The following is a 12,324-nucleotide window of genomic DNA, read 5'->3' as shown; positions in this document are numbered from 1 at the left end:
TGATATGCACTGGGATAGAAAGGTAAGACAAAGTCCACCTTCACTGAGGAGTCAGTACAACATGAGAGACAGACACACACAACTGTCAACAGTTGTTGAGCTGTGCACAGAGAACCATTATGAGGTCCGTCTTCTGCAAAGTAACAATCAATATAAACTGAAATAGCCACAGTAAAATGAGGAAAAGAGAGGCTTCTCCAACATACCATCAAGCAAGGTTATTAATTAATGGCAGTACCTCAGCATTGGCATTTCCATCTCTAAAAGAAAATATCAGTATCTGCTACTGTAAGAGGTATAAGAAAGAAACTAAGGAAGAGGCTGATTCAGTGCTAGATTGACTTGGTGATTTTTGAAATGTTTTAATCAACAATTGATACAGAGGTGATATGTTGACTATACATCAATCAAGCTAATCTTAAAAATAATACGTACTAATATACATACTTATAAGAGAGATGTCCATTGTTTGGCTATCTACTGTGGTTGAAAAGAGAGCTAAGCGGGTATAGAATTCTAAGAGTTGAATAGCCATAAAACAGTCTGACCCGGTGGGACAACAGGCCCTTGACTGCAGTGTAAGCAATATGAGAGGCACTTAGGTTTAAAGAGACTGCAAACTTGCAATGCGGATAAAATGCAGAAGGATATTCCCACTTGGAGCAATTCTACATTAAGAAAGGGAGGACTTTATGAAATGTTTCTCTGAGAACAACTCCTAGTGTTCAGAAATGCCATGAGGAGGGATAGAATAGGGAAGGGCAAAGAAAAGAAGGCAGTACTAGGATGGTAAAGAGAGCTAAGTTTGGAGCACTAATACCCCCGCAGGAGGAAATAAACATTTCCCATGTTTGAATATTGCTTATTGGAGAGTTCCCCAATGTCCTCCACTTTTTTCTCTGTCTTGAGAAACAGAGTGTTTTGACCCCTTTGAGACCTGGCCAGCTGCATGTCCTCTCCACTACCTGAAGGCTTGACCCCAAGCCAGGGCCTTGAACGTTCCCAGGCACTGATAGAGCTGTTTAGTTTGTTGTCTAAAATACTGAAAGAAACTAGCCCTAGCCTTGAGCCAAACTCCTCAAACCCTCATCTAAACTCTACAACCCGACTCCCTTCATTCCAGACACACCTCAGTAGAACATTCCTTGTCTTACTGTCCATTGTGAGGTATGCTACAGGCCCCTCTGTAGGTAAATTCCCCTAATCAATGCTTTGGACTGATCATCGTGGTGTTTAGTGCTTCTTTTGTTGAAATCCCAACTGGCCCTGTCTCAGGACAGTTTGGGGAAATCCCTTTTGGGAGCGCTCCTGCCAGCCACTTTTGGGGCAACTCCAGCCACAGGTTTGGCCAAACAGAACAGTTGTTGTTATGGGTTGACTGTGTCCCTGAGAAAAGATATGTTGAAATCCCCACCACCAATACCCATAGATGAGACCTTATTTGGAAATAAATACTGTATGCATATCATCAAGTTAAGATGAGGTTATTAGGATGGGCCTTAATCCAAAATGACAGGTGTCCTTATGAGGGGAGGAAAATATGGTCACAGACATAGACACAAAGGGAGAGGATCATAGGAAGACACAGGGACACACAGACCCAGAGGGAGGATGACCCTGTGAAGATGGAAGCAGAGACTAAAGTTATGATCTCACAAGTCAAGGAATTCCCGGGGCTACCAGAAGCTAGAAAAGGCAAGAAGGGATATTTCCCTAAAGGCTTCAGAAAGAACATAGCCCTGCCAACACCTTGATTTCAGACTTCTGGCCTTTAGAACTCTGAGAGAATACTTTTCTGTCATTTGAAGCCATCCAGTGTGTGGCACTCTGTTGTAGGAGCCCTAAGAAATAAAACACTGATGATACCCTTAGCAGGAAAAACACCAAGGAGAAGAAATAAAAGAATTGACTGCGCTGAACCCCCTGACTCGGAACTCCAGACTGCCAACGTGGCAGCAGAGCTGTGTGTGGAAAGACACATGCATGGTAATGTACTGGACAAGAAAAGCAGGAGGACAGTGGCCTCAAAGGGAAACCAGAAGGCTAGTATCAATATAAGTGCCTTAAGTGATAGACCATTGCTGTCAAATGTGAGAAATATGTGAGCCTCACCTGTGAGTTTAAATGTTCTAAGGACCACATTTTATAACGTAAAAAGAAAGAAGCGAAATTTTAATATATTTTATTTAACCCAGTATACACAGATTATCATAATTTTGACATGTCATCAATATAAAAATTAACACTTTTTTTCATACCAACCAGGGCATACCAAAGTCAGTAGAAAACCCAGGAAATACTGCCTTTTACTGTGCCCTAGTTGTTAATTTTATCCATTCTCAAGCATAAAAACTATATGGAACAGTGTCAACCAGAATATTGATTTCAAAAACGTTTACTGCTAACCTAACACCCGAACAGCTATTATAATTTTTATACATTCCCTTCTAGTCTTTGTCCATATGCACAGTTCAATAAGGGCATATGCAATTTCATATTTTCCTTTTTCCATAAGAGTGACTCTCATATTTTCCATGTTTCTACATATGTTTTATATTTTAAGATTATTTTGTATTTAAAAATCATACTTATATTTATCACAAAAATTTTAAATTTTAAAGAAAAATTTAAAAGTTGAAACCTAAAATTACTTATAACTTCATTACCTAGAAAAAAACACCATGTGCTGTGATGTTTCTTTTCACTTTATTTCAATGCATACATGTTTTTACATCACTGAGCTCTTATTATAGATAATTTTGTATCATGCTTTTATAAATTAACATTATTTCATAAGCACTTTTATAAATACCTCATAAACATGTTAATGACTGAAATAATATTTTATTATTCAGCTAAATTTAATTTGCATAATTCACCAACTCCCTCCCACTACAGGACTTACCTACTGTGGATTACACACCCATTTTAACCATTTGGTTTGTTTTTACCTTTAAGTAATATAATAGAAACTATAATAAACATTTTTTTGTAAAGCTTTTCTGTATTTTCAATATTTTTCTAAAAAGGAATACCAATAAAAGAGGTATTGGGTCAAATGAATATATTTTTAAATCAATATTCTGTGTTACTATTCTGATTTTGAAAGCAACGAGTGTCTATAAGGAATATTAAATACAGTAGACCAAATTTAAAAACAGAGTAATTCATACTTCACATAAAACTCCCATCTCCAAGGAATAGCCTTTTAACATTCTTTTTAGTATTTTTCTAGTGTATGCTTTTAAAATATATGCCTTAGATTTTACCATATAATCTACTTTATTTTCTGTTTTCTTTCATTTAGCATTGTCTTCTGATTTTTCTAATCATCATTCTATCAAAAATATTCCCCCATTGAGATAAACAGCAGTTCATTAATGGATACAAAAATACAGTTAAATACAAGAAATAAGATCTAGTGTTCAATATACAGTAGGGTGTAGTTAGTAGTAATTTTTTGTGTTATTCAAAACAGCTAGAAGAATTAGAATGTCCCCAACATTAAAAAGATCAATGTTTGAGATAATATCCCATTATCCTTATGTGATCATGCCATATTGTATGCATATATCAAAATATCACATGTATCCCCAAAATATGTACAACTATTATGTATCTTTAGAAAACCACTAAAAATCCTTTGTACATCTAATTTTAACAACTTAACAATGTTATATAGTTATATCATAATTATATTTAACCCTATCCCATTACTGAAAATTTAGTTTGTTTTCTCCTATTTTTCACTCTTATAAATAACTCTAAAATTAATATTTTTGTGCATAATTTTTCTTTACATCACACTGTTTCCTTGGTATAATCCCCATAAGTTGTATTTTTGGCTTGGAGAATAGGAACCTTCTAAATTTCTGAAACATTGCAAATTGTTTTCTGTAGAACTTGCACATAATGATTGCATAATATTGCATTCCACTAGCATAATATAACTTTTGTAAACATTATCCTATTTCCAGATATTTCAATTATTACAATTTTTGTTGTTATAGATAAGGCCCAATGAACATCTTCATGAATAAAAAGTAACTTGTCTACAACTTTGAATTTCTCTTAGGCAAAATGTTACCACATGAAGATTTACTTCTACATACCTGTTCTGTAACTGTGTGAAAATCAGACCAAGACTACATGAATCTCAAAGCACTCCAAATCATATAGTCAAGTTGGTCAAAGCACACTCACTTTAACTCCATGCCTGGGTAGGTGACTATCCCAGGAGACAGGCTGCCCCTGTGCCTCTCCATTTCACCTTTGTTCTTGTGAGTACTGCTCCTCGCAAGGTTGGCTACTGCACTAGCCAGTCACAAAATATACATTACCTTTGAGTTTTTATGTTACTGTTTACTATTTCAACACTACACACTAATACCACACACTAATACTGCACAGATTTATAGGTTTCAGTTAATACTGAAAACTGAGAAAAATTTTAAAATAGACTCTCAGTAAATGAGTAAGCAAGTGGGTAAATCAACTATTTCCAGAGTTTAAGCTATGAGTAAGGTCTCTATAAGATCAAATTAAAGTATCAGATAATCTTTACTAGTAAGTGAATACACACACACACATACACACACACATTAGTACTTTATAGAATTATTCGATGCCCTTGCCTTCCCAATCTTACTTTTCCAATAGGTCTTAATTTCCTCAACTTAAAATTCAATTATAGGGCATTTTAGGAAAAAAAAAAAAAAAAACCTTCATGATCAGGTAACAGCTATTATATCTTATTCTTCTTCTCCCGGAGGACAATTTTTATTTATTTATTTTTTTGAGACGGAGTCTCGCTCTGTCGCCCAGGCTAGAGTGCAGTGGCGCGATCTCTGCTCACTGCAAGCTCTGCCTCCTGGGTTCACACCATTCTCCTGCCTCAGCCTCCCGAATAGCTGGGATTACAGGCGCCCACCACCATGCCTGGCTATTTTTTTTGTATTTTTAGTAGAGACAGGGTTTCACCATGTTCACCAGGATGGTCTCGATCTCCTGACCTCATGATCCGCCAGCCTCGGCCTCCCAAAGTGCTGGGATTACAGGTGTGAGCCACCGCACCCGACCTCGACAAATTTTTTAAAGTGGGATTATTGGTCAATAAAGAAGATTATCTCACATTTAATATATAGATTGAGGCTTTGTCTTTTCCTCTTTCACTCATCTGTTTAACATTATTCAAAGATCTATTATTTGTCAATCTCTGTGCTCATGTATACACCTCATTTCCTATGACTCAAGCCTTTTTTTGAATAGGTATTGATTTAAAACATATGTGTTAAAAAGCACACACATGTGTGTTTGCAATAAGTAAACATAATATAGAGAAAAGCAAGCAGATAAAAAATGCCAGTGAGGTGATAAGTAAAATGCATTTTAGTGTAAAGGACTGGTATATACAATACCTATCCCTAGCATCAAGTTTAAAAATACATACATTCATTCAACCATCACATACTGCAGAACACGTAAGTTCCAAGCCCTCTAAGCACTTAAAAGGTAAGAACAAATACAACTCAACAACTGTCCTGTAGAACTCTGCCACATTTTCAAAATGTCATTAGGTAGAATTCATATATACTTTGTAAATACAATCATAGACTTGACAGGCAAGGGGAATTTGAAGTCAGTTAACCCCTCACCAGGGCACAGTACTGAGCCAGACTAATCAAGACAGAAATCCCATCATGCTACTCTTTAAAATGGTAAAGAACATAGATTTAATCCCCCTCCTTGGTAAATCTATTCTGGCATTTATACCATAAAAAAATGATCCTCAGTATCTACTTCAATATTACCTCCAAAAAATGCAAAATTAATAGTTTGTTCTTGTATGAACATCATCTGGCTGTGACACCACATTTACTATTTTTATGGTACAACCAGAAGATGGGCAAGTAGCCAAATGATAAGATTAAAGTTCCTCATACCCATACTTGGCATGTTTTAGAGAGCTGAGTTCAAGAATGAATGATGTCTCTATTGCTGAAATAGATCAAGTAGGCTGATTTTGAACTTACCATTCATTCCGTCACACTTTGAATTCCCAACATTGAAGCAGGAAGTTTTCATGTTGCCAGGAAGGACATTCCACCATTTATATTCAAAGCCAAGTGCAGGCTCCGTTCCTGCTGGACATGGTCTACAATCTACAGGAGACGAGTAGGGTCAACAATTAAAATTAAACTGCAACTGGAAAACTTCCTCTTTCTCTGATCCAAACACTACTACATTACAATTAGCAGGGAGAGAAGTGGAAAAAAAGATATTGGACTACCAGTTCCCTCAGGATGTAATAACTTTTCAAAAGAAATCTGGAAAGAACAAAATTCTAGATATAGTATACATATATACATATACTTGACTAAAATGTAAAAGGAAAAGGACAGAAACAAAATCTTTAAAAATAATTTTTTCCTTCATGTCTGGGAGTAGCCGTTAACACTTAATCACCCTCCATAAAAAGACTAATTATGAGACGAGTTCAAGTTCTCCTGAATGTGACCTTAGAATCAGTTCCTCCACCTTATGAATAAAGAAAGATTTCACTCTTCCTATTGGTTATTCAACTTAACAGAATATTAATACCATTTATGAACTGACTAATTGAAATTCAAAATATTGACTATGTTGAGAAATGGTTGGGAGTTGAGGGCTTGAGGGGCTGGGAAAGTGCTGGGTTTATAAATAAGCCTGATTTAAATTGACATCTGCAAAATTGAAAGAGAAGGGTCTTTTCCAACCATTTTTAAATGTAGCCACTTTGCATCATCACATCAGTAAAAAAAGGAGAAGGGAAAGAAAATACTTTGCAAACATTTATACCTGCTGCAAAAGTACTACAGACGACATTTTTAAATGTCATTCTCGATGATGAGCCAGATATTATCCACCATCCTACAGACAAGAAAATTGAGCTTCAAAAGGTTTAAACGACTTGGATAAATCACACTGTTGGTAGCATGGTGGATATAGATTCAAATCCAAGTCAATTTGACTTCAGAGTCCTTTCTATGCTCTCTCTCAAAGGCTCTGGATAGTAAGCATACAACATGGCTATATTCAAGCCATCTATCTGCAACTAAAATATTACAGTTGACTGTAATTTTTGTCTACTAAAACTAAAGAAATTCTGTAACCACTTTCCATTAAAAAAAAAGAATTCAGAAAATGGTCACAGTAGTTCAACAAGATCATTTTGCTAAAGGCCCAGTTATTGGACCAATTGATATCCTACCTTTGGTTCCATCTGAAAATGTTCCGGGAGGACAGGGATGGCAAGAAGATGATCCATTGTTATAAAATCCAGGGTTGCAAGGTGGACAATCCTTCTTCTCTCCAGAAGGGGGCAATCTAATAGCATCTGTGAGATCCTCCCGGCAGATTTTGGGCTCTATCCACTTGTACATTATTTGTGTCTACAAAAAAAAAAAAAAAAAAAAAAAAAAAAAAAAAAAAAAAGTCATATAACATGCTTATAACAAAAAATCTTAAACTGGCAGCATAGGAAAAGTGCAAATGAATAGAAGGGCCAGCCAAAAGACGCTAAAACATCAGTGACAAAATGAGAGAAGAGAGAGAACTTTGGTGGGGAAATGACTGTTACTTCCAAATGTTTTTACCCTAAGCTATAGGTGGCCTTCCTTCATACATAGCATATTCCTCATCATGAAATAACTGTTTAAAATATAGGTAACCTGCTTATCACCCTTACTCTTCTATCCATTCATTCCCTTTATTCCATAGCTGACAGTAAGTTTCTATGCAGTAACTTGTTTTTATTCATTTTGAGACTTCCACTACCCTCTTCCTTTCCTCCAACAGCACATTTCATTATGCTTTGCACATAGCAATCATGAAAGGGTTATTTTTCAAAAAGAATACATCAAGATTCACATTTCAATCCTGTCAGTTCATAATATTGGTAGTGTTTCTCTGAGTCTCTTTCAATAACCTGATGTTAGACTACAAGAGCTGTAGCTAAAAATATTTACCCCAGAGGCTTCTAGGTCCTGAGTCATGTGCTCTGAACATCATGATTAAGATAGCCTCTGCCTTCAAGGAGAGCAGTCTTTTAAACTCTGCCCTTTTATTCTCTCACACACATGCATTCACCCCCACACAAAGCAAAATATAAGAAAACAGCTGTAACTCAGCCAAACCCCAAAAGCCGACATTACCAAATTTTTATTCTCATTTTTAAACCAGAAATACCAAATGGGTTAGCCATTCCAAAACAAAATTGATATCTCAGTGGAGGAAAATAGAAAAGGTATTCTAAATGCAAAAATATAAATAAATCAACTATTTAATAACTAAATACGGCATTTTTAAAAGATACTAAAAGTTCCTTTTCTTAAACACATAATCTGCTAAAAGTATTTTTTATCCTTTAAAACAACTTCTGCAATAGGAAATCTACTATTAAAGCTGGGGAACCAAAATAAAAGGCAATTGTCCATAGCTATTTCCAGTTAGTAGAAAATCACGTATAGTAGCTCCTTTAGCCACCCAGTTTTATTCTCAAATATTCTTATGGAAGAGTAGATTAACTTATCTGAAGAAAGATGCTTAAGAAAATGATTTAAAGTAAAAGTCTCAAAATAATTATAAATAACATTTTTTCTTTTTACAACTCTATTTTTCCACATTCATTTTATGACTTGCGTCATGAAACACTTTAGCCATCCACTTCACACACCTGCCTTTCTTACCATCTGTAAAATAATGGCTGTTCCTGCTGAGGACTCCTAAATAATTGGAAAAATACATTAGATACTATATCCATAGGGGCCCTCAACTCCCCTTAAGAAAAGCAATATAAAATTCAGAGAATCTAAGCAAATGAAACATCATCATACTGGGGAGATTACTTTCTTAAAATTCTGGTTTAACAAGCATATAAAACAAATTTCAAATCCTACTTAATTCACTATCTTGATGATTTATTTTGACATTAATAAAAACGGATTGTGTTATGTGTGAGCTACTGCACTGTTGACAGTAGTTGGTTGCCATGTGGGAATGGAGGGTGGTGCTGACACCCGGTACTAGGTAATCTTCTCAAACATTTTAAGAGGTACATATTACTATCCTCAAGTTTATAAATGAGGAAACACTCCAGATTAGAGCTCTTAATTTGCCCAAAAGTCAAACACAACTAATAAATGGTAAAGTAACACCAGTCAACAAGAGTCAGTTTGGTAAAGGTAAAAATAATAAAATATGCAAATATGTTTTGAGAAGTCAGCTAACCACATGACTTTCAATACGTGCAAACTAATTTCTTAAAAATTAAAAAATGTACACCACTTTAAGATACTTAAAAATATAGAAATCAAATTTCAAATGCTCTATAGTAAAAGTTTTATTTACAAAGCCTCTTGTTTCACATGGCAGATTGATTCTCTGCCTCTCTTTCTAATGGAGACAGATGTTTTCAAGTCTGGCTGACTAGGTAAAGATAATAATATTAATGATACTTAGAACCAGAGGGCTCCCAGTGCAGGTGAAAAATCAATAATCAATTCAATTTTTGGCAAGTTGAGATAAAATTATGAAATGTCTTATAAAACCAAAACCCTAATATAGCAAAATTTATCAGGTTATTATTAAGATCACAAAAGAGACCCAGTACCTGTATTCACATATAGCATGAAAAAAATACATTTTAAAAATCACACACAGTTTAAGAATCAACTGGAAGCCGATTCTCATATAAAAACAGAACTCAAAACTGGGAGGACTAAAATTTAGGCAAATTTTGAGACTGGCTTTGTCCAAGGTTGCCTGATTTCTTACTTCAGTTGTCACTTCACAAAGGTACTAAGTCTTTATACATTGGCTGAACTCATCAGGGCTAAATTACATGTGTTTTTTAGAAAGTCTACCAACTGACCCTAACCTAACTGCCTTGTGCTCCATGATGTTCTGGCTCAGGTGGTCTCAGCCAAGCAGGCAATTTCTTATCTCCCAGCCGGTCTCAAACCTTGATCTTTTCCAGTTGCAAGCCACTGGGCACTCATCATTTGTCTCTCTTGGAATTACCCACACCATGCTGCCAACTTGTATCTGACTCCTCCTTCAAAGCCATGCTCAGCATGTACAGTTGTGCTAAGTAGGTCGTCAGCCTGCCCAAATACATACCAGCATTCACCTACCTTCCTTTTCTATGAAGGCTTTGCTGCTTTTCTCTTTTCCCATGTGTTTACCTCCTTCCCCTCTGATATGTTTTAGATTTCTGTCCCCATGCAAGTCTTATGTTGAACTGTAATCCCCAATGTTGGAGGTAAGGCCTGTTGGGAGGTAATTAGATCATAGGGGCAGATTTCCCCCTTGCTGTTCTTGTAACAGTGAGTTCTCATGAGACCTGGTTTAAAAGTGTGTGGCACCTCCCCCTTCTCTCTCTTCCTCCTGCTCTGTCCATGTAAGACATGCCTGCTTCCCCTTCTACCATGATTATAAGTTTCCTGAGGTCTCCTCAGCCATGTTTCCTGTACAGCCTGCAGAATCATGAGTCAATTAAACTTCTTTTATTTATACGTTATCTGGTCTCAGGTACTTCTTTATAGCAGTGTGAGAATAGACTAATATATCCCCTAAATACTTGACAGCTTTGACTATCTTCTGCCTTTATGTGGAAGACACCATGGAAATTTAACATTTTACTGGCAGTTCAGGGCTTTAAGCAAGAAAATGTTCTAAAATTAAATTGTGGTGACTATACTAAAAACACGGAATTATTATACTCATTAAATGAATGAATGATATGGTATGAGAAGTATATCTCAATAAAGCTGCTTTAAAAAAAAGAGTGCTAAAAACATACTATTCAAAAAATTTTATTTTAAACAATTCAGAAATCCCTAGTCTCTGAGAAATTCCATGTTCTCCCATCTTCCTAATTAAGAAACATAGGCTCTAAGTATATTTGACTTGCTTAAATCCTGTGCACAGAAAGGCAGATCTAAAAACTGAATCCCTTTACACCCTATTTTTAATATCCCCTACATATTTGTCCTGCTATATAATTTAGAAGTACGGTGTTACAGACATTGAGCATTTGGAATAATTTGCAACACTGAAGATCATTAAAAGGCAAATAAAATATCAGACATTTGAACACTAGCAAACTCTCTGTGATCTGGAGTTCACCTCTCCAGAGATGAAGAAGTTGTATAGCCTAATGCTTCCTTCTAAGAAGGCTCCCTTTTAAAATATCCTCCCTGCCAGGCACTCTTCGAGCATCAGCAGAAAGTTCCCTAATTGAAAAAACATGCCATTCCAGTACTGGGCAGCTCTGTTTGTTAGCACATCACTACATCCCACTGGAATTTACCTTCTCTAAGTTCACCTGAGTTCTTCTTTTCTAAAATTTCCCTTCAAATACTTGAAATACCCTATTAAGGAAATTCTCACTGAGTACCTACTATGCATAGGACAAAGTACTATGGGAGATTCAAGAATTAGGCAAACTGCTCTGAAAAAGGTTGTAGTCTAATAATGATAAGACAGGTTCACAGCTACTATAATGTAAAAACTAAAAAACATGAAAGGGATACAAAGCACTACAGTTTGAAACAGACTATTTGAGTTAGAATTCCAGACCTAAGACCAGCTATGACCAGCTATGATCACAGGGAAGTTAGTTAACCTCATTAAGCCTCAGTTTTCTTATCTGAAAACTGGGTACAGGAATGTCTAAATTACACAGATGTTGAAAGAAATTAGAGGCAATGTTTGAATACACATACATATACACACACATGCACATATGAAGAGAGTACGTTCACAAATATGGAAATGATAGCTGCTCATGGTATTAACACTACCATTACTGTTACAATAATTACTGTCTCATCATTATCTTCTCCAAGAGAAACACAAAATGCCATGTGACCAAAGGAAAGATATCAAATCTCTGTAAGACAAGTAGGAAACATCACAAAGATGATCACAATTTTCCATCCTTTGCTGTTTTCCTTCTACCTGAAAAAATATTTCCAAATATTTCAGTCATACTTTATACAAAATATCCTGGCCTCTGTCCTCTAGATTCTTCCCCTTTTGTCAAAATTTTCTCAAACTGTATGCCAAAGACAGAACACAGCACTCAAAATGTGATAATCACTCATTCATTTACTAATTCTCACTAATTCAATAGACGTTTCATTACCTTCTATGTGCTAGGTACTACACTAGACTTAGAGATTTTTTTTTTTAAATAAATAAGAACCAGTCCCTGTATACAGGAAGCTGAGAATCTGGTAAGGGAAACGATCAAGTATTTGTGATAAAGTGATCTTTTAATCT

At 35.7% G+C, this 12,324-nt stretch overlaps 1 protein-coding gene across 3 annotated transcripts in view; it reads right to left on the bottom strand.

The window, feature by feature from the left end:
- The window catches only part of KIAA1324L (KIAA1324-like ortholog), a 209,114-nt gene that overhangs the window by 58,975 nt on the left and 137,815 nt on the right, over positions 1-12,324 (bottom strand). For all 3 annotated transcript variants that reach the window (XM_011996055.1, XM_011996056.1, XM_011996057.1), the window contains 2 exons: positions 7,250-7,430; positions 6,033-6,161 (listed from right to left, as the gene is read on the bottom strand). In XM_011996055.1, coding sequence (XP_011851445.1) covers positions 6,033-6,161; positions 7,250-7,430 — 310 coding nt within the window. The remainder of the gene's footprint in view (positions 1-6,032; positions 6,162-7,249; positions 7,431-12,324) is intronic.

Source organism: Mandrillus leucophaeus, unplaced genomic scaffold (genome assembly GCF_000951045.1).
Source record: "Mandrillus leucophaeus isolate KB7577 unplaced genomic scaffold, Mleu.le_1.0 Scaffold50, whole genome shotgun sequence".
Lineage (NCBI taxonomy): Eukaryota > Metazoa > Chordata > Mammalia > Primates > Cercopithecidae > Mandrillus > Mandrillus leucophaeus.
Note: the sequence above shows the minus strand (reverse complement) of the source record. Positions and strands in the feature narration are given on the sequence as shown.